Raw genomic sequence first — 17,408 nt, 5'->3', positions numbered from 1 at the left:
ATTTCTCCCTTCATCCATGACAAATTGCCAACAAGGTTTCTGCCTATTGATACATCCCTACTATAAAGCAAATAACAAACAGTATTGTAGGTATCAAAGACTAAATCCACAGTGCTCGGAGAGGTGGCAGGGATTTAATACTGAAACATAGATCAGGAGAAGACAAGCAGTTGCCCTGCGAGGTGGCTGTGTGTGAGCTTTCAGCTGAAGCACAGCATCCATGCAGGAATCATTGTTGGCCCCTGCAGGTGTTTTTCAGGAAACACACCCAGCAGATCCCTGCCAGAGAGCAGGAGATGGATTGCCAAGAAACTCATGGGACTTCTCTTTTTTTTGCTGGCTCCCAGACCTGAACCTCCCATGTCTGGAGCGAGTCATTCCTCTCCTTCCAACGGCAGGAAACCCATTGCTGGGCTGGTTCAGCACCAAAGGCCATCTCTAGTGAAGAGGAGGATGGCTCCATCACAGCTGAAGGTGGGCAGTTCATGGGCTCCCTCCTCATCCCTTCGATAGCCCTTTGGGGATAAGATCAGGGGCACTTCAAGACCATGGAACTTCAGCTATGAGGGACTTCAGTGGAAGGGTCATCTCTGGAGCTCCTTGCCCAAGGCAGGCTGCCAGGAATGGAAGAGCAGAAGTAAAGAGCCCTGGTGAGGTGGATCATGCCCACTGAAGGGTAAACTCAGGTGTGGCAAACTGATTCCTCCCTCTGTGGGGAAGTTGCATCTGCCAGGATCAAAGATTGCTCTCGATGGATGCACACACAGGCAGGAAGAGAGGTCCAACCAGGAGCTACTCCTGGGAGACTGTGGTGTTTTTGTCATGTCTGATGATGTGGGATAGGGAGCCAGTGGTCTCCTTCGTCTTTGGGTAGTAGAGGATGACCAGCCAGATGAATATGAAGATTCCTGCAGGGAAAGGAATACAAACACTCAGCAGCAGCAGGAGATGGTGGGAAGCATCTTGCCAGGATGCTGACAGCATTTCCCCGCTTCTTCCAGGGAATTCTCCCAGCTCACTCCTACCCCCCATACTTCAGGTGGGCCATTTGGGTGGGACATGCCAAATGTCCCTAATCCTCTGCTGAGGAATGACTTTCTTGGAGGAAGACATCCCCTGTGGAGTGGATGTTGTTGGAAGCATGAGCATCTCCATGCTGGTGGCTGGGACCTGCTGCTTGACATAGCCTGCCAGTCAGTGCTGGGAAGATGCTGGTGCCTTGGGACCCCTAGTCAACCCACTGCCAGGCTCCTGCCTCCTCCATCTTCCCCACCTGAGCTCAGGGAACCCAGCTCAGAGGCAGCACTGACCTTGGAGAGAGTTGAGGATGGTGAAGAGGTAGAGCACGGGCGCAGAGGAGATGCCATGGGTGAAGAATGCCAGGGCCCAGGTGGCTCCCAGCAGGCAGAAGAGCCCTGCTGCCACTAGGGCCACCTTCCAGGGCTTGCGGCCTCCCTGCACTGCCCCTGTGCCCTGCAAGCTGCAGCTCTTCTGGGTCACCACCCCAAAGAGAGCCATGTTGAAGAGGAATATGAGGCTGAAGTAGCCGCAGTTGGTGATGTAGTGGAGCAGGACATGTTTGGAAGTGATCCAGCACCTGAAAAGAGACAACCACAGTGCCTCCAGTGGTCCTGCAAGCCCCAGAAGCACTCATGGGAGCCTCCACATGGGGATGTTTCAGGAATGCAGGGACACTGTTGTGCTGGGGGGGTTTTCCAAGGCCAGGATGAAGCAAGGGGACAGTGGTGCATATCCACTGCCCTCGTGTTGCTCAGCTGGGAGGGATCCTGGGGAAGCTCCAGGTGGACCTTGGACATCCCTCCATGACCTGGAGGGCTGCAGGCATGGCCAAGGAAGCTCAGCATGACAGGTGGGGGTGGGGGTGGCAGATATGTTGTAATCACAATTAAGGAAGCAGAAGCATGGCATAAAGCCAAGCTGGATGGGTGCAATCCCTGACTGCTGCACTCCCAGCAGGACTGGGCTACCACTCCCTGTGCCAAAGGGCCACCTGAGCCCTGTGGGCAGTGGTGCACGCACAGGGCTATGACCTGGTGGTCCGTGGTCTGGATGCTGTACTCTCCGTAGCTGCCGATAGCTCCTGCCACTCCCACCACGAGAATGGGCAAGCCTGGAAGAAGGGAGACACACAGAATCACAGAATTGTTTAGGTTGGAAAGGACCTCCAAGATCATCGAGTGCAACCATTACTCCAGCACTGCCATGTTCACCACCAAAGCATGTCCCCAAGTGCCACACCCACACATCTTTAGAACACCTCCAGGGATGGTGACTCCACCATTGCCCAGGGCAGCCTGTTCCAGAACCTGACCACCCTTTCAGTGAAGAAATTTTTCTTACTATCCAATCTAAACCTCCTAGTGCCCCCCTCTCCCCTAAGCTTGCCCCCAGGCTGGCAGTGCTCACCCCAGCCAAGCAGGCACAGCTTTGCCAGGTAGTGGTGGATGTAGACACCAAGGACCTTGACGAAGAGGAGGTAGAGCTGACAGCCCTCCAGCGCCGTCCAGGTGAAGCAGCAGAGCAGGCAGTAGTGGGTGAGCCCCCCCAGGACCTTACAGGTCCCCGGCTGGGTCCTCCCAGAGAGCCCACTGTTGAGCAGGAAGGCCAGGTTGAGGAGGAACAGGCTGCCCACGAGGTTCATGTGCAGCCCCAGGTTGATGCGCACGGTCTCCTCAAACCTGAACCTGCACCTGAGTGTTCCCAGAGGGACCAGGAAAGGTAGAGGTCACAGGTGAGCAGGGCCTCCTGCTGCATCACAGCAGGTCCACGCAGAGGCACCAGAATTGCCCCACATCTCTCCCAGCTTGACAAGTCCCCGTGGAGCTGCTGGCACATCCTACCTTATGAAGAGGCAGAAGGCGATGGTGAAGATGGAAAAAACCATGGCTACCCCACAGCCAGCGGTGGCAACAGCCATCAAGGCTTGTGCTGTGGGGCTGTCCAGAGCTGGGTTCTGCCAAACATGCACATGTTAGGTTAGACAGGCTCCAGACCAGCCTAGAAAACCCAACTGCAGCTACCAGAGCCACAGGGCTGATAAACCCGGTGGACTGCTGCAGAGCCCCCATACAAGCCCCCTGTCTGGCCAGCAAAAGGTCTTCAGGGGGAGCAAGGCAGTGGTGGCTCAGAGGAGATGCTCCCCAGGGTGCAGTGAGGAGTGAGTGAAGTGGACCACCATGACCACCCTCCTGGGAGACTTCACCAGGATATGGGATCTTAAGCCTTGCTGCTCCAGAGCCTGCATTAGGCTGGGGCCTTTTCTGGGCTGTCCTGCTCTGCTGACCTGCTGCTGCCCTCCTGAGCTGGGGCTGGGCTTGTGTTTGGGACCTGGGCTTGCCTGGAAACAGCTATAACTATCACTGTGGCTACTCATGACACCGGAGGGGCCACCAAAGCAGGTGGGCAGCACTGTCAGGGCACAAGCAGGAGCTGTGGGGAGTGGGATCATCACCAGGAGGAGGGTGAAGAAGGTGAGATGGTCACAGGAGCAGACTGTCTTCTGGTCCCCAGGCTGTGTGACACATCCACTGCTGTGCCAGCCTCCTGCCTGTCCTGCAACAGGAAAGGAGTGACAACGGAGAGCACTGAGCACAGCCCCACACACCCGGCCCTGCCGAGGACTGTACCTTTGCTGGGATCCCAGAAGACACACTGTGGGGTGACATCCTGCCAAGAGGGACAGCGGCATCAACTGATGCCACAGTGAGGGGCACTGGAGAAGAGGTGGAGGGCGGGCAGGGCTGACTTACACGGGGCAGCTGCCTGTGGGTGAAGGTGAGCTGCACGGGGTCCCGCAGCCCGGAGATGCTGGTGTTTCCCACTGTGATGCCCACCACGGTGTTGTCCAGGACCTGCCCTGACTGGTTGACTTCCTGCATGGGGGCAACGTTGCCTGAGCTGAGCTGGTGTGTAGCGAGTGCCAGCAGCAGCAGGAAGGGTGCCAGCAGTGCCAGCTCATACCTTGAACATGCCAAGCTGCTGGATGTTGAGGACTGTCACCACCACACGCACTATCTGGCTACTCAGAGACCGAAATATCTCCCTAGGGAGATGGATTTTTCCTGCCTTCCCCTTCTCTGTGGTGTTCAGCGTGCTGGGGCCCTGAGGCAGAGAAGAACAGTGAGAGGTTGTTGCTGGCAGGTCACTTCTCTGCTTGGGACCCACCAACCTTGCTCCAAATTCAGCCAGAAGCCCTGCCTGAGGGCAGAAGGAGAGAAACTCATCCCCAGCAGCTAGAGACAGAGCTGAGAGTGGGACTCACAAGGTCCTCAACCCATGATCACCCATGTGTGGGACATCCATAGCTGGGAGAGCCTGGGGGGGGGCAGGAGGCCCAAAGTCACACACGTTCCTCCTCCTTTCCTACCTTACTCTCCCTGTGACCACCCATGTCTGCTGGAACGGCTCTCAGGGAGGGCTCTTTCCTCCCAAGCACCATTTCATGTGACTCCTTGCCCAGGGATGTTAAAGTTGATGTGGGTCCATGATGCAACCCCAGAACAGAGTGGAGGAAGAGCACAGCAGGGCACACCACACCCCTGGGCGGGGGGCCGAGGGATGCTTGGAAAAGGGATGCTTGGAAGGTGTGGGACCTCCCAAGCGAGGGAGAGGGAAGGGCACATCTCACCTCCGTGGGGGAAAAGGTGATGAGAACATCACGGACGGCAGCCCTGCTGACATTCAGGAGCAGCTTCTTGAGCCCGACCAGCCGACTGTGCAGCCCCTGCACCTCCCTGTGGGACAGCGGGGCTGTGGGACTAGTGGATGCAAGGAGCTGAGCCCCCAGACCCTGCCATGGCCAGCCCTGCTGCTACCTGAACCAGCGATCCCGCAGGCAGGCACAGGCGGAGCTGTGGGAGCTCCCCAGCTGCGGGCAGCGCTGGGGCAGCTGGAGGATGCCAAACCCACGGCCCCGTTTCTTCGGCTCCACCGTCACATTGCAGCATGAGAGGGAATCATCACCCCGACCCAGAGCTGGGGAGGATGGGAGCAGGGTGACCACCAGGCACCACGGCACTGGGGTGAGGGTGGGGATGGGGGGCACCACTCACCGGAACAGCGCTCATTTCCCCCGGCAACATCTGGAAGAAGAGTACGTGAAGAAATGGAGGGAAAACCCCAAAATCTAGGGTGAGTCCTCCCCTTGCCCACAAGGGAAGGGGAGGCAGGAGAATCTGGCAGCCACCAGGTTTGAAAGGAACAGCTCTGCAGTTACATGGACTTCAAAAACACCCAGACAGCCATCAGGGCTGGTGAGAACAAAACCACTGTGTCCAGCCCCCCCCCCAGAGGGATTGTAGAAGAGACCCTGGGCTGCTGGTTCCAGATTTTAAAAAAATGCCCCAGCAGCAAACCCCCCAACTCCACTTGCCTCTACCAGTTCTGCACATCTCAGCAGGGATTGTCCTTCTGGCCTGTCCACTTTTCAGGGTGAAACACCCCACCATGGTCTTTGGGTCAACACCTTCCCATGTGAAAACCTTTCCCTCAAGCCCATGGCACCCCCCACACCGAGGATGTCTGTCCCCCCCTCACCCACCACTCACCAGGCGGCATAAGGAGCAGCAGGATGGTACCCAGGAACAGGTTCATGCTGCTTTGTGGGGTCTCCTGACCACCCCTGGCTGTCCCACCTCACTCCAGTCCCCTTGTCTCAGCAGCTCAGCTCCTCCCCAGGCTCTGCCAGGGCTTGTGGCCACTCCTGAGGCAACAGGGCTGTGTCTTCATTTCCTTTCTGAGAACCCCTCACTCCTTCCTGTGGGCTGGCAAGGGACCTCCTGCCCTGGCTCACAGCAACAGTGACAACTGTCAGAGCTGCAGCATTTCCCTCTTGGCTCCTTCTGCTCTCTGACATGGGGCTTTTTGCTTTCCCTTTCTCTCCCCAGTCCTGCCAAGGGGTCGATGGCACCCACCAGCACAGTGACATGCTGGAGCATCCCCCTCCTAAACTGGGCATCACCACAAGCTGCTGGGATGAAGCATCCCCTTCCTGGGAAGGTGTCCCTGCCCCAGGTGAGTGCTGGAAGCCGAGTGGAGGGGGATGAGCTGCAGCCAGAGCACCCTCTGGAAGGGGAAATAGTTGAACAGGAGATGTGGTGCTGCACTTGCAAGCAGCACAGCCAGGACAGCCAGGTTCTGCCTGGCCCCACAGCCACTGAAGGAGGCAACTCTTGTCCTGTGAAGTTTCCCTCTTTATATCTCTGTCCTCCACCAGCCTCCCTTTCTGGGTAGTGATGGTCCCTGGATTCCCAAGCCATTGGCATCTCCCTCCATCACACCAATCCCTATGGCACCAAGCAGCCAGTGCTCTGCCAGGAGCAAAATTACCTGTCCCAGCTCAGAAGGATCCTACAGGCTGAAATGCCAAGTCCTGCCCTGGGAATGGGACAACCCCAGCTGAGGGATAGATCCCATTAGAGAGCCCAACAATGCACCAGGCAGAGACCCCAGCAAGCCACACTGTGAGAGGAACAACTTTAATGGGCACAAGTCCGGTGTGCAGGCATGCTCACTAAACTCCTACACCATCCAAAAATAGACATTCAACAAAATAACAAAAATAGATTATTCCAGCTGCCAGAGGGTGTGGCAGGGGCAGAGTCATTCTGTCTTCCCTGGGGAAGGACCCTCACGGTGACCACCAGCAAGGGCTGAAGATGGGGCCTTTCCCAGCCATCATCCCTGGCCTCAGGGCGTGGGAGAGGATGTCCGGAGGCCCCCACTGCCCAAGTGAATATCCCTCCCTCCTTTCTGCCCCAAAGATGCCAAGCCAGTCAGGATGCAGTGGGTGGGAAAACTGGGGAGGGGGCTGGCAGAGGCAAGGGGCGGCTGGTCCCGCTGCAGGTCCCTGGGCTCCTCACAGCCCTACGAGGTGGGTGCAGTAGCAAAGCAGGTGGAGTCAGTCCTTCCCGTGGCCGTCCTCGGCGCAGGGAGCCCCGGCACGGCACGGCCACCGCGGGGCTCAGCCAACGTGGCTGCTGTTGGGCTGCAGCTTGACGCTGTCAGAGCTGCACTGCGAGTCGGGGGACTTCCTCGCCTGCAGCACCATGGTCCAGTACCAGAGGAAGATGAGGAAGCCTGCGAGAGGGGAGAGGAAGGGTGGGTGAACCCCCACAAGGCACCAACAGCAGCTGAGAGAGAGCCAGCCAGCCTGCCAGGGCTCCTCCCACACCTCATCACCACCCCACCAACACCCCATGAAAACCCCGGTGCCCTTCGGAGGAGCCCAGTGTCCCAGGCTCACCTTGGAGGGAGTTGATGATGGTGAAGATGTAGAGGGAGACAAGGCAGAAGACACCAGAGGTGAAGGAGAAGAAGATCAGTGCCCAGGGAATGCCCAGCAGGATGCTCAGCCCAAAGAGGGCCAGGACGTGCTTGAGCTTGTGGCCTTTCTTGTTCTGCCGGAGGATCTCCCGGACCATGGCCCCTAGCATGACCGAGTTAAAGAGGAACACCAGGCTGAAGAAACCCAGGTTCACGATGTTATGGATCAGGGGGCTGGTGATCCAGCAGCTGGAGGGAGGAGAAAGGGCAGAGGGTTACACTGTGTCATCACACAGGGACTTGAGCTGGGAGGGTCTGGGGAAGCACGAAAGTGCCAACCCAGTGCCCAGGGTGGAGGGATCCCCCACCACACCCTGGCACAAAGCCCCAGAAAAGCCACAAGGGGGCCAAGGGAAGTCTGCAGGACACAGTGAAGGTTCAGCCAGTTGACTTTACCTGTGACCAGAAACCAGGCAAGGCATTTCCCACGACTTACATGGTTGCGCTGGTGGATTTGCCATCGATGGATTCATAGATGGGGACGGAGAAGGGGCCGTAGTTTGTCCAGTTAGCCAGGAAGATCAGCGACACACAGAGGAAGGGCAATCCTGGGTGGCAAGAGCAGAGTGAAGTGGCTGCCCTAGTCCCTGGCTTTTGGGCCTTCTGGGAGGACTTGTTGCCCCTTTCTCCCTGTGTAGAATACAAACCAACATCCTCCCTCCCAACAGGGCACTGAGGGCAGAGCAGGCAACAAAGATGCCTGGCTTAAGCTCTGGCCTGGGAGTGGGCTGTGCTGTGCTGACCCCAACCAGGGGTCTCCCAGGGATGTGGAACTTTAGCCCACAAAAGGTTATGAGATCTTCCTCCCACAGCTTCCTGCCCAAAGCACAGCAGAGATGTGTGGGTGCTTCCTGCATCCAGCCCTCCTCTCTGGGCTGCCCTGGGTGGTTTTTTCAGAAAGAGAGGATCCCATTACTATTTAAAGACCCCAAGAGGTGGCTCTCACATCTCTCTTGCTGGGTGACACCCTTGCTCTAGCACCAGCTTCTGCTCTCAGCCATCGAGTCCCCTTCTCCACCCCTCTGCTTTCAGACATCTGCTCCCACACAGCGATGTCTCCATCCCCATCCAGGCATTCCATACCCAAGTGCCCCTCCACCCTGTGCCCTGGGGGTGTCTCTGCCTCCCCTGTGCTCACCCCAGCCCACCAGGCAGAGCTTGAGGAGGAAGTGGTCATGGTAGGCGTTGAAGACTTCGATCACAAGCCGGTAGAGGTTGTAGCCCTCGATGCCCATCCAGGTGAGGCAGCTGAGAAGGGAGAAGTGCAGAAACAGCCCCCCAGCTCTGCAGACTGCCTCGCTGCTGCTGGAAGCCAAGTGCTCAGAGATGAGGAAGGTCATATCCAGGAGGAAGATGGCACCCAGCAGGTTCATGTGGATGTGCATGCTCGTGATCTGGTCTCGCTGTTTGCTTCTGGAGAATAGAAGGGTGCAGACCTCACCACCATGCCTGGCCCGGCCCTTGGTGCCCCACAACACCCCACAGCTTCACATGGGTCCTTGAAAAGATCTTTGCAGGCTTCTGCTCGCTGGGTCCATAACAACAACCAAGCAGATTTTCCAAAATCATTGAAAAGAGAGGTGTTTCTGAGCACCCTGCAGGAGGCCTGACCAAGGGGGTGGTTTCTGGAGAGGAGAACTCTGCTTTCTTCAGGCCTTGCTCCTTCATCATGCTTCCAGCCAGGCCATCAGCTGCACTTGGAGAGCTTGTGCCCTGCCAGGGGTTCACGGCAAGGGACAGGACACAGACAGGGAGCGTGGTGTGAACCATCACACTGTACCTGAAGTAGAGGAAGACGATGGTGCAAATGGACGCCAAAGCTGAGATCAGGCACCCGATGTAGGTTATGATACTCAGGTAATGCCTGTGCACATAGGTGATCTCTGGGGAGGATACCTGAGGAGAAGGAGGAAGGAGAGACAGTGAGGAAGAACAGCCAGTGGGAACAATGTAGAGAGCTGTGGGAAGGCGCTACCCACCATCAGCACAGCAAAGTAGGTGAGGTGGTTGCACCTGCACTCGGTCTGGCTGCTCCCTGTCACTGTTGTACAACCATAGCTGTCCCAGCTCCCAGAAGCAGCTGTGCAGGAGAAAGGGAGAGTGTCTGGTGAGCAGCAGGAACATCTGCCTCGGGTTCATGGATCTTTAGGGCAAGGAAAGAGGCAGGACAAGGATGAGGGGTCCCAGGCCATGCATATGTACTCAGATAGCCCACTCAGCACCAGAACCCATTCCTAGGGAAGGGGAAAGCACTTAGGTTAGCTATGGAGGGAAAAACCTGACATCAACCCTGTGGGAATGGTTTGTGGAGCTGGAGCAAGGAAGGGAGGTGCAAAGCAACCTGCACTCTTACCAGTGGGGCTGTGGTACCTTGCAAAAGGGGCAAAGGCAGTGCCTGGCTTCACACCCAAGGGCAGGGGCACTCACCAGTGATGTCCTCCTGCCAGAAGACACACAGTGGGGTCACATTCCTCTGCAATGACAAAACCATGGGCCCTGGTCAGGATGCAGCTGTGGGTTTGTTGCCAGCACGTATGATAGGGGAGAACATGGGGCAGGAGGCAAGATGATCTCAGGAGACAAACCAACCCCTATAAGGCACCTGATGGAGCAGATACCTCCTTCCAGGTCCCCTTTTCCAAACAAGGGGTTCAGCTTTGAGCAGGCACCTGATAGGGCCATGAATGAGCCAAAGGATTGTTAACTGAGAGTGTTTCCCAGCCTGGAGACTGTGCTGGAGGTGACACACCTGCCATGCAGCATCCCCTGGACAGATGGAGGCAGTGCCACCCCCAATGCACACAGTGAAGCTGTGATCATGAGGCAGCCCCAAAAGACACAGCAGTCCCTGCACAGGCAGGCCAAGGGCATGGACCTGCTGGATTGTGCCCACTCTCTAAGCTGGCAGGGCCCGAGCCTTCTTTGTCCCTCCATTCCTGGTGGGATCAGGTTCAACGAGGCTGTGTCCCCACCTACCGGCAGCTGGTCATGGTAGAAAGTGAGGACCACTGGGTCAGAGAGGTTGGCTACCACCGTGTCCACCAGGGAGATGCTGACTACCCTGTCTCCCAGGATGTGGCTGCTGTTTTCATCCTGTTGGAGAAAAAGAGGAGGCAGTGGCAGTGTGGGAAGGGAGAGCTGCTGGGTGTGAGAATCCCCAAGAAGGAGGTCCCAGGACTCTTTCCCCATCAAGCTTCTTGGGCAAGCTCATCTTTGAAGCATCTTCTCTGAGCGAGCACCAGCACCTTGGCCTGGGTGCCATCCCTGCTGCCCTGCACCGCAGACACTCCACCGTCCCACGTGTGTGGGCATTACCTGGAACATGGTTTGGTTGTTGATGTCCATGAGGAGCACCCTGTGCTCCACCACCTCCTCCCTCTCCTTCACCATCATGAACAGGCTGCTTGGCAAGTCCACCGTGAACCCATGGACCTCTCCACCCTCCTGCAAGGAAAGACTCGTCAGGAGGGAGTTTGGGAGGTGAAGCAACAGGCCAAGAGCACCAGGACAAGCTTTCCATGACCCACCTCTCTCTGGGAAGCAAAGGCCAGGTGCTGAGGATCCTGAGCAGGCTGGACCCTCAGGACGGTTGCATGCACAGTGGCCTTCCCGAAGGTCTGGTTCTGCCCTTCGAGCTCCACCTTGGCCAGCGTCTTCTCCAGCTCCCCGAGTTTGCTATCAGGGAAGGGGTGCAGTGAGCAGGAGGCAGTGGACACGCATTGGCAGCAGCAGGAACGGCGTGAGCCGGGAACTCACCGCCGGAGCGTCTGCTGCTCCGTGGCTCCTGTGGCTGGTGCCAGGGGCTGGGCAAGGAGGCTGTCCAAGGCAGTGAGCTGGTCCTCCACATCTTGCTCCCAGACAGGCATGCTCTCTGGAGAGGCTGATGGAAAGGAAATGCCGTGAAATACATTGGCAGAACTGGCTTCCTCGTGCCCAGAACCAAGTGGGCGCGGCCCTGGGGGGAGCAGAAAGCAGACGGCTTCAAGCTGGCCCCAAGCTGGGGAAGCTGATGGTCACCCAAACCCAGAGAGCTTTCCTGCCACCCACAGCTTGGCTCCCACTGAGTCCACTGGGACTAGGTTGGTGGAGACAGAACCCTGAGAGGCCACTGCAAAGCCCACAGTTTCCCAGGATTTTAGGGAGCAAAGCACTTCTGAAAATCTCCACCTCCATTTTTAGGGATCCCAGGTACCAAACCTATCTTTGGGCTGCTTCAAGCAAACCTACATCCCTTCCATCACCCTTCAGCTGTCTTCACATCACCAGGCTAAACCATATACTGGGACACCACCAGTGCTCTGCTGATGGCTACAGAATGGGCTGGGGATGAAACAAACCTTTCATTTCCTTAAAATAACGTTGAATTGCCTTTACCAGGGAAGAAGTATTCAGCTCTAGCATCAAGGGAGGTGTTCTTCCCGTCCTTCGAGATGTAGGACACATTGAAGATGATCATGCTGGTTCTCTCAGTCTTCTGACTCTCCTGTCCCTTGGTGATGCTGCTGGATGGGTCCCCACCCAGGAGGATGCTCTGCTTCCCATACACCAGCCGCAGGGTCCTGTTGGCCTTGAACCAGTAGACACAGAAGCGGTACCTGCCCAAGGTGGGGGGCAAGCTGTACTTGTAGTAAGAGTTTCTCCTGTTTGGCAAAAAGGGCCTCCTTATTATCAGTGCCTGGGCCGTGTTCTCGATGGAGATGGTGGCGGGGCCATGCTCGTAAATGACAGAGCTGCTCTGGGTCTGGTTTCGGTCCCCGCAGAAGTGGAAATCCTCTTCCTTGTGGCCACTGGCTCCCACCCCTGGGTTGCACAAGCACACAGAGACTCTGGTTTAGCCACCCCCAGCAAACACTGCATCCCCACAGCAGCTGTCACATGTGGCATGCTGGGTTCTCCACCCCAGTCATCCCAAGCTTGTCCTGGACTGGCTGCACAACATCAGCCACCTCCCCGATGTCACAGCCACACTGGGAGGATCTGCCAGTTGCCCCCTGACAGGGCAACAGGACTCCTGTCTTTCAGAGGCACCCTCTCCCATGTGCCATCACTCACACTGACAGAGACTGACAGAGGACCTCTCCATCTCCAGAAGGGAAGGATGGAGACCATCTCCTTTCCCAGGAAAGGACACATCCTGCCCAAGAGACCCATCAGAGGTTCATCAGCCCATGACATGTTTTACCTCTGTGGAAGCCACAGCTGCAAACACCCCTTGGTGCCCCTCAGCTGGTTTTTTGGGGCTACCAGTTACTTCCAGCAGCTCAAACCCAGCTCACCATCCCAAAGCAGGACACAGTTGAGGCAGTCTACCTTGGAGGGGGGAGAGAAGGAGCAAAAGGAGGACCTTCATCCTGGGCAGCTTTCTGCTTTGGCTTGGCCTTCAAGGTGACAGCAGAGCCTGGAAGGGCACAAAAGAGAGGGGCCACATGAGTATTTGGGTATCCTCCATGCCATGGAGTCAGGACTGGAGAGCAAAGGCTGTGCAGGCGGGACACCAGCCGGTGTCACGGCCAGCTCCATGCTGCCTCTGCCACCAGGAGGAGCCAGGAGCACCAAGCATCCACCTGGCTGTGGGCTGGAAGGATGGTAGGAAGCTCTTGGCACAGGGAGGGTGCCCCCCCACCCCAGCACAGGCCAACGACTCCTCATGGGAGGGGTCCCCTCTTCCGCTCACTGCTCCACATCTCAGTTCAGGCGTTGGCTTCTTATCAGGAGTGATAGGAACAGAAGGAAACTGTGGCTTCCTAGTTTGCCAGCCCTAAAATTATTTTCTCATGTGCTTTCAGCTCCTGCGGATTAACTGAGGAGCCAGACACGTTGCAGACTGATCCATCATTTCAATCTGACAGAACCAGGCTCTCCCAGGCACATCCTGGTGATGCCAACACAGCAACCATGGCTGCCCAAATTCCTTCTGCCCCTCATGACCAGGCAGGCCACACCCTCTGCAGCCCCTTTGCCCATCCCTTCACCCAGCACTTTTCACCCCCACCGCCCTTTTCTCTGTCTTTAGTGACCTACACCCAGGCCAGCGCTGAGCACCCTTGGGTGCTGTCACACCCCTGCACTCACCCAGCCACAGTCCTTGCACCCACAGCCTTTCTCATCGCACTTTCCACCTGCCCCAGGCCACAAACTCCATCTCCAGCGCTGCTGGGAGGTACCAAGTGTCACCCCGTCCTCGCCCTGCTGTCACCTCAACGATGGGATCAACGCTGCCCCTCAGGGTGGGACAGCATCGGTGGGGGCTTCTGGACCAGCTGGTCCAGCTAAACACTTGCCAATGCACAAAGTGAAGCTGACATTCTAGCTGGCATTCTGTCTGCCACTGCTGCACCCCACTCCTGCACCACCCTCAAACGTCCTCTCAGAACCCACCGAGTGGTTGAGTCCTCTTTTGTTTGAGCGGGTGCTGGGGCCCCAACCAGCATCACCTGCAAAGGCTCCTGATCTCTCCCAGGTGCCCAAGGGTCGTCAGATGGGAAGGTGGCGAGAAAATCACTTGCTTGAAAACTCATTAGCAGGTTTCTCCCACCAGCACAGGCTTTGTCTGGAAGTTTCTCTAGCCAGCACAGCACAGATCCAGGGCGTATCCTGCACCAGTGTACAGCCCACTCCCTGTCCCTCCCCATCTGCTCCTTGCAGTAGTTTATCACCAGCAGACGGGGGCTTCGGGTTGTTAATTAACCTGCTGCCATGGCTGTAACTGAGTGATGCTAATGAGGTTCCCCAGTGTGGGCTTGGAGGGTATGGCACAGACACGACTTGGCAGCAGTAAATGGATTTGGATGGGGCTGGCATCCCAGCACTTTGCCACACACGTGGGAATCATGCAAATATATCTAAAAGACACGGATCGAGAGTGGTAAAATGCCACTGGCAATGGAAAACACCTGGATCACTTAAAAACAATAGAAAGGCACATGAATGCCAACCATGTTGTGGTGGCAGCGAGCCAGCTTGCCAGGAAAGCATCCCCTCGGGATGGGGAATGCTGAATCCCAGTGAGGCTTCAGCCCATCCCACCGTGCTGGCATCTTTAGGACTGTGTTGGGATGGTGGGAGGACAGGATCAGCCCCTTTCAGCCGTTACTCAACTGGGACCAGAAATCCCTGTGGGAAAGTGGGTGGGAGAGCTGGTATTTCCCCTTGGAGCCCTATATGGTCCTGCTCAACCTGACGCCAATTGCTGTTTCCTGAGCTGAACAATAGCGAGAGAAAATCCCCCGAAAATGGTTTTGCAGCGGGAAAACACTGCTTATCACATGCTGGTGATAAGCAGTAGCAAAGGTAGCTGGATGCACCAAGTTCACGTCAGGGATGAATCCTGCCTTGTCATCTTCCCAATCCCACGTGGCAGAGGAGAAAAATTTCTGGTTTGGCCTCAGAATCAGCTGGATGATGTACGAATGCCAGATGATGTAGACAGGGCCACACAGCTACACAGCTTGGAGCGGGCTTCCTCACTGCCAGCATAGAGGGAGGCTCAGCCCTGGGCACCGGGTCATATCCTCACATCACCATTAAAAATACATGCTAGTCTTGGAAAGAAAGGCCAAGGAATTATACTGAGGCCTCTAAACCTGTAGGTAAATAGGGGGGAAGAAAAGACTAAAAAACCCACCAAAACCGCCTGGTGTTTACTACTACCTTACTGCTCTCTGGATGACTTGGCAGTAGGTATTTAAGCTTTTAGAGGTGGCACGTGGCTTTGGATATGACGTTATTTTCCAAGGAGAAGGGAAGATGCTCTGACTTCTCAAACAAACACCGGAAACGGGGAGATCCAGGGCTTTTATCTGTTTTCCTTCCAGGTCCGTCAGGAAAGTGACGCTCCTCGAGATGAGCCTGCAGTTCGTCACCTCATCCTATTACCCAGCAGGGACTCGGGAACAAGATGAGTAAACTGTGGCACAGAGAGGCAAGCCAGGACAGGCTCAGGGAGATGCAGAACAGCTTTGCACAACCAGCCCACCACAGACAATGTGCCCTACAGTTGGACCTGCCTGAGGAGGTGGGGACCCCGTCGAGGTCCCTCTGCAAAGGGGATGCCTCAGTGCTGGTCATCTGGGAGCTTCACAAAGTGCCCTTGTCCTTGGCCAGTGGTGTGTGTCCGCAGGGGCCGTCCCCCCCCATTATTCATGGCATTGGCATGTGATTCCCGTCACCGGTGGGTGGCAGGGGCCGACCCAGCGCGGTTGTTAATGCCCGAGGAGCCGCGGGGCAGCTGCGGCAGTGCCGCGGTGCCAGCCCGTGCCGCGGGATGGGGTGCAGCCGTTCGGCTTTTCCCTGCGGTGTTGCACAGAACACCCAGCACTTTCAAGATGAGTCTTGCCAGCAGGACGAAACCAGACCTGATGAAGATTCCCATGGGAGCAGCACAACTCCCTGCCAGATCTGTCCTTTGCCAGCCACTGGCAGCCGGCCCTTCCCACACAGACATGGGGAGAACCGATGGGAGGTTGGCACAGGCACCTACCAGTGCCCAGGGCTCTTGAGACGGAACATTTGCTTAAAGCTCAGTCTTAACATTCAAAAATTTTAAAAAGTTTCCGTTTCCTAAAAGCCACCACAAACACAAATTTCACAGCAAACTAACCCAGTGCTTCCTCCCATGCCAGGGTAACAGAGCACCCACTCAGTGGTATGCAAAGCCTGCGGCTTCGGCGGCAGCAACACACGTTCTGCGAAGGACCAGGTACCCCTGTGGTGGTCTGAGGGCTGCTGTGACATGGGAGCAAAGCTGTGCAGGTAGTCCTGCCCCAGCACCCCACAGCACCTCACTGGCCACAGAGGATACAGACAGCTGTCCTCTGGCACGCTCCCACCACTCAGCCTTCTTCGGGAGCAACCCCCGGTCTCCTCTTGGAGATAAGCTCTACCTTCCCTTCACCCAAACCAGCCCTTTGGGTTTTAAATGGCTTCCAAAACACCCCGTCCCCTCCTGGGTCTTGTCTCCCTTCACATGAGCGAGGTCCCCATTGCCTTCCTGTGCCGCAGGTGCCAGGGAAAAGGAGGTGCTGGGCAGTGCAGAGCAGCTCAGGACCACCCTATATCAAGCTCCCAGGTATTTGACACAGAAAGTACTTAACCTGGAGCTTGGTGAGGGCAAAGTCTGCAGCACCCAAGGAGTCAGGTAAGAGACCGTAGGCCCCCGGGATTTCTGCCAAACCCCAGCTGTTGGGTGAGCTGATGGGAAAGGAGTTGGCGCGTCGGAGCCCTCCTAAAAAACAGGCGTTGACAGGCTGCACCCAGCTGGTCCCATGCAGACATTGGCACGCCGGGAGTCACCCAGCCTGCTGCCTGAAAACCCCACAACACTGTCCCTGTGACACCCACGGGTGCCACCACAAGGTGCAGGATGGCTATTCCCAGGGATCTCCATTCAGGCAACACGCAGTTGCTGGTAAACCTGTTGCTCCGCGAATAGCAGCCCCCAGGCCGTGGGATTAAAAGCTGGACTGGAACCAAGTATGCAGCATTTTTAGTCCTTGGCTTAATTCACATGGGAGCTGTGAACCCAGCAAGGGGCACGGCAAACCCCGCTCTGGCTGCAGTCTCAAGCTCAAAGGATTTGCCCCCCCAGCTCCAAAACACTCCTGGCTCCCTGCTGGCGGTGGAGCTTGGAGGGGGGTTACTGCAGCCCTCAGACCATGAAACGAGCTTTGGCTGCCTTCCCTCCTCAACAGCCATTCGGATTTGCTGCCAGGAGGTTATTCCAGGAGACTTCATTTCAATTCTCCAGCTGGCCTTGCTGGGTTTTGCTGGTCCCTCTGGAGGGGCAGCTCAGGCAGTGGGCAAAGATCACCCCAAGCATCCCACATTTCATATCCCACAGCAGCATGCCAGGACCGGCAACAGCAAGCTGGGATGTTGCAGGAGGAATCCCCCCAACAGGCATTTTAGGGTAGGGAGCTCACTCTGTCGAGGCACGCCACCAGTCCCACGGGATGCTGCACCCTCCACCAGGAGGGAGGAGGGGAAAGAATGAGGTGTGCTGGTGGTTCCCACATGGTGGGAAGCAATGGCCACACGCCGGGCCGGCGGCCGGGGCTTCGTGGGGC

The 17,408-nt window shown here is 56.8% G+C and overlaps 2 protein-coding genes across 3 annotated transcripts; both read right to left on the bottom strand.

Annotated features, from left to right (window-relative positions):
- Positions 1–708: 708 nt before the first annotated feature.
- ADGRG3 (adhesion G protein-coupled receptor G3) lies at positions 709–5,748 on the bottom strand. Its single transcript, XM_018085549.1, is given in 13 exon segments — positions 709–908; positions 1,311–1,597; positions 2,041–2,131; positions 2,428–2,711; positions 2,862–2,974; positions 3,473–3,573; positions 3,648–3,687; positions 3,771–3,893; positions 3,982–4,122; positions 4,649–4,754; positions 4,836–4,995; positions 5,073–5,102; positions 5,568–5,748. Coding segments are annotated over 13 exon segments (1,773 nt in total). The 3' UTR covers positions 709–792.
- A 733-nt stretch (positions 5,749–6,481) lies between these two features.
- On the bottom strand, positions 6,482–12,749 carry ADGRG1 (adhesion G protein-coupled receptor G1). Of its 2 annotated transcripts, none has more exons than XM_008924187.3 (13): positions 12,655–12,749; positions 11,719–12,144; positions 11,101–11,224; positions 10,872–11,019; positions 10,660–10,788; positions 10,321–10,437; positions 9,772–9,817; positions 9,324–9,424; positions 9,125–9,240; positions 8,483–8,757; positions 7,781–7,892; positions 7,265–7,533; positions 6,482–7,098 (listed from the first exon to the last, which is right to left on the bottom strand). In XM_008924187.3, the coding sequence occupies exons 1-13, from the start codon at positions 12,692–12,694 to the stop codon at positions 6,983–6,985; spliced, it is 2,019 nt and encodes a 672-aa protein (XP_008922435.3). In that variant the 5' UTR covers positions 12,695–12,749; the 3' UTR covers positions 6,482–6,982. The 2 variants fall into 2 exon arrangements, with proteins under 2 accessions (XP_008922435.3, XP_017938473.2); XM_018082984.2 differs by having other exon boundaries at positions 11,101–11,299; positions 12,655–12,694.
- Positions 12,750–17,408: the final 4,659 nt, after the last annotated feature.

The sequence above is a fragment of the Manacus vitellinus genome, unplaced genomic scaffold (genome assembly GCF_001715985.3).
Source record: "Manacus vitellinus isolate BGI_N305 unplaced genomic scaffold, ASM171598v3 scaffold_10_pilon, whole genome shotgun sequence".
NCBI classification, from domain to species: domain Eukaryota; kingdom Metazoa; phylum Chordata; class Aves; order Passeriformes; family Pipridae; genus Manacus; species Manacus vitellinus.
This window is presented reverse-complemented; position numbering and strand designations above follow the sequence as displayed.

Coding starts and splice junctions, on each gene's coding strand:
- ADGRG1 (XM_018082984.2), bottom strand. CDS start 12,694: ATGAAGGTCCTCCTTTTGCTCCTTCTCTCCCCCCTCCAAG. Junction 12,145..12,654: donor CCTTCTCTCCCCCCTCCAAG/GTAGACTGCCTC, acceptor TGTGCAACCCAG/GGGTGGGAGCCAGTGGCCAC. Junction 7,099..7,264: donor CATCATCAACTCCCTCCAAG/GTGAGCCTGGGA, acceptor CCCCTCTCGCAG/GCTTCCTCATCTTCCTCTGG.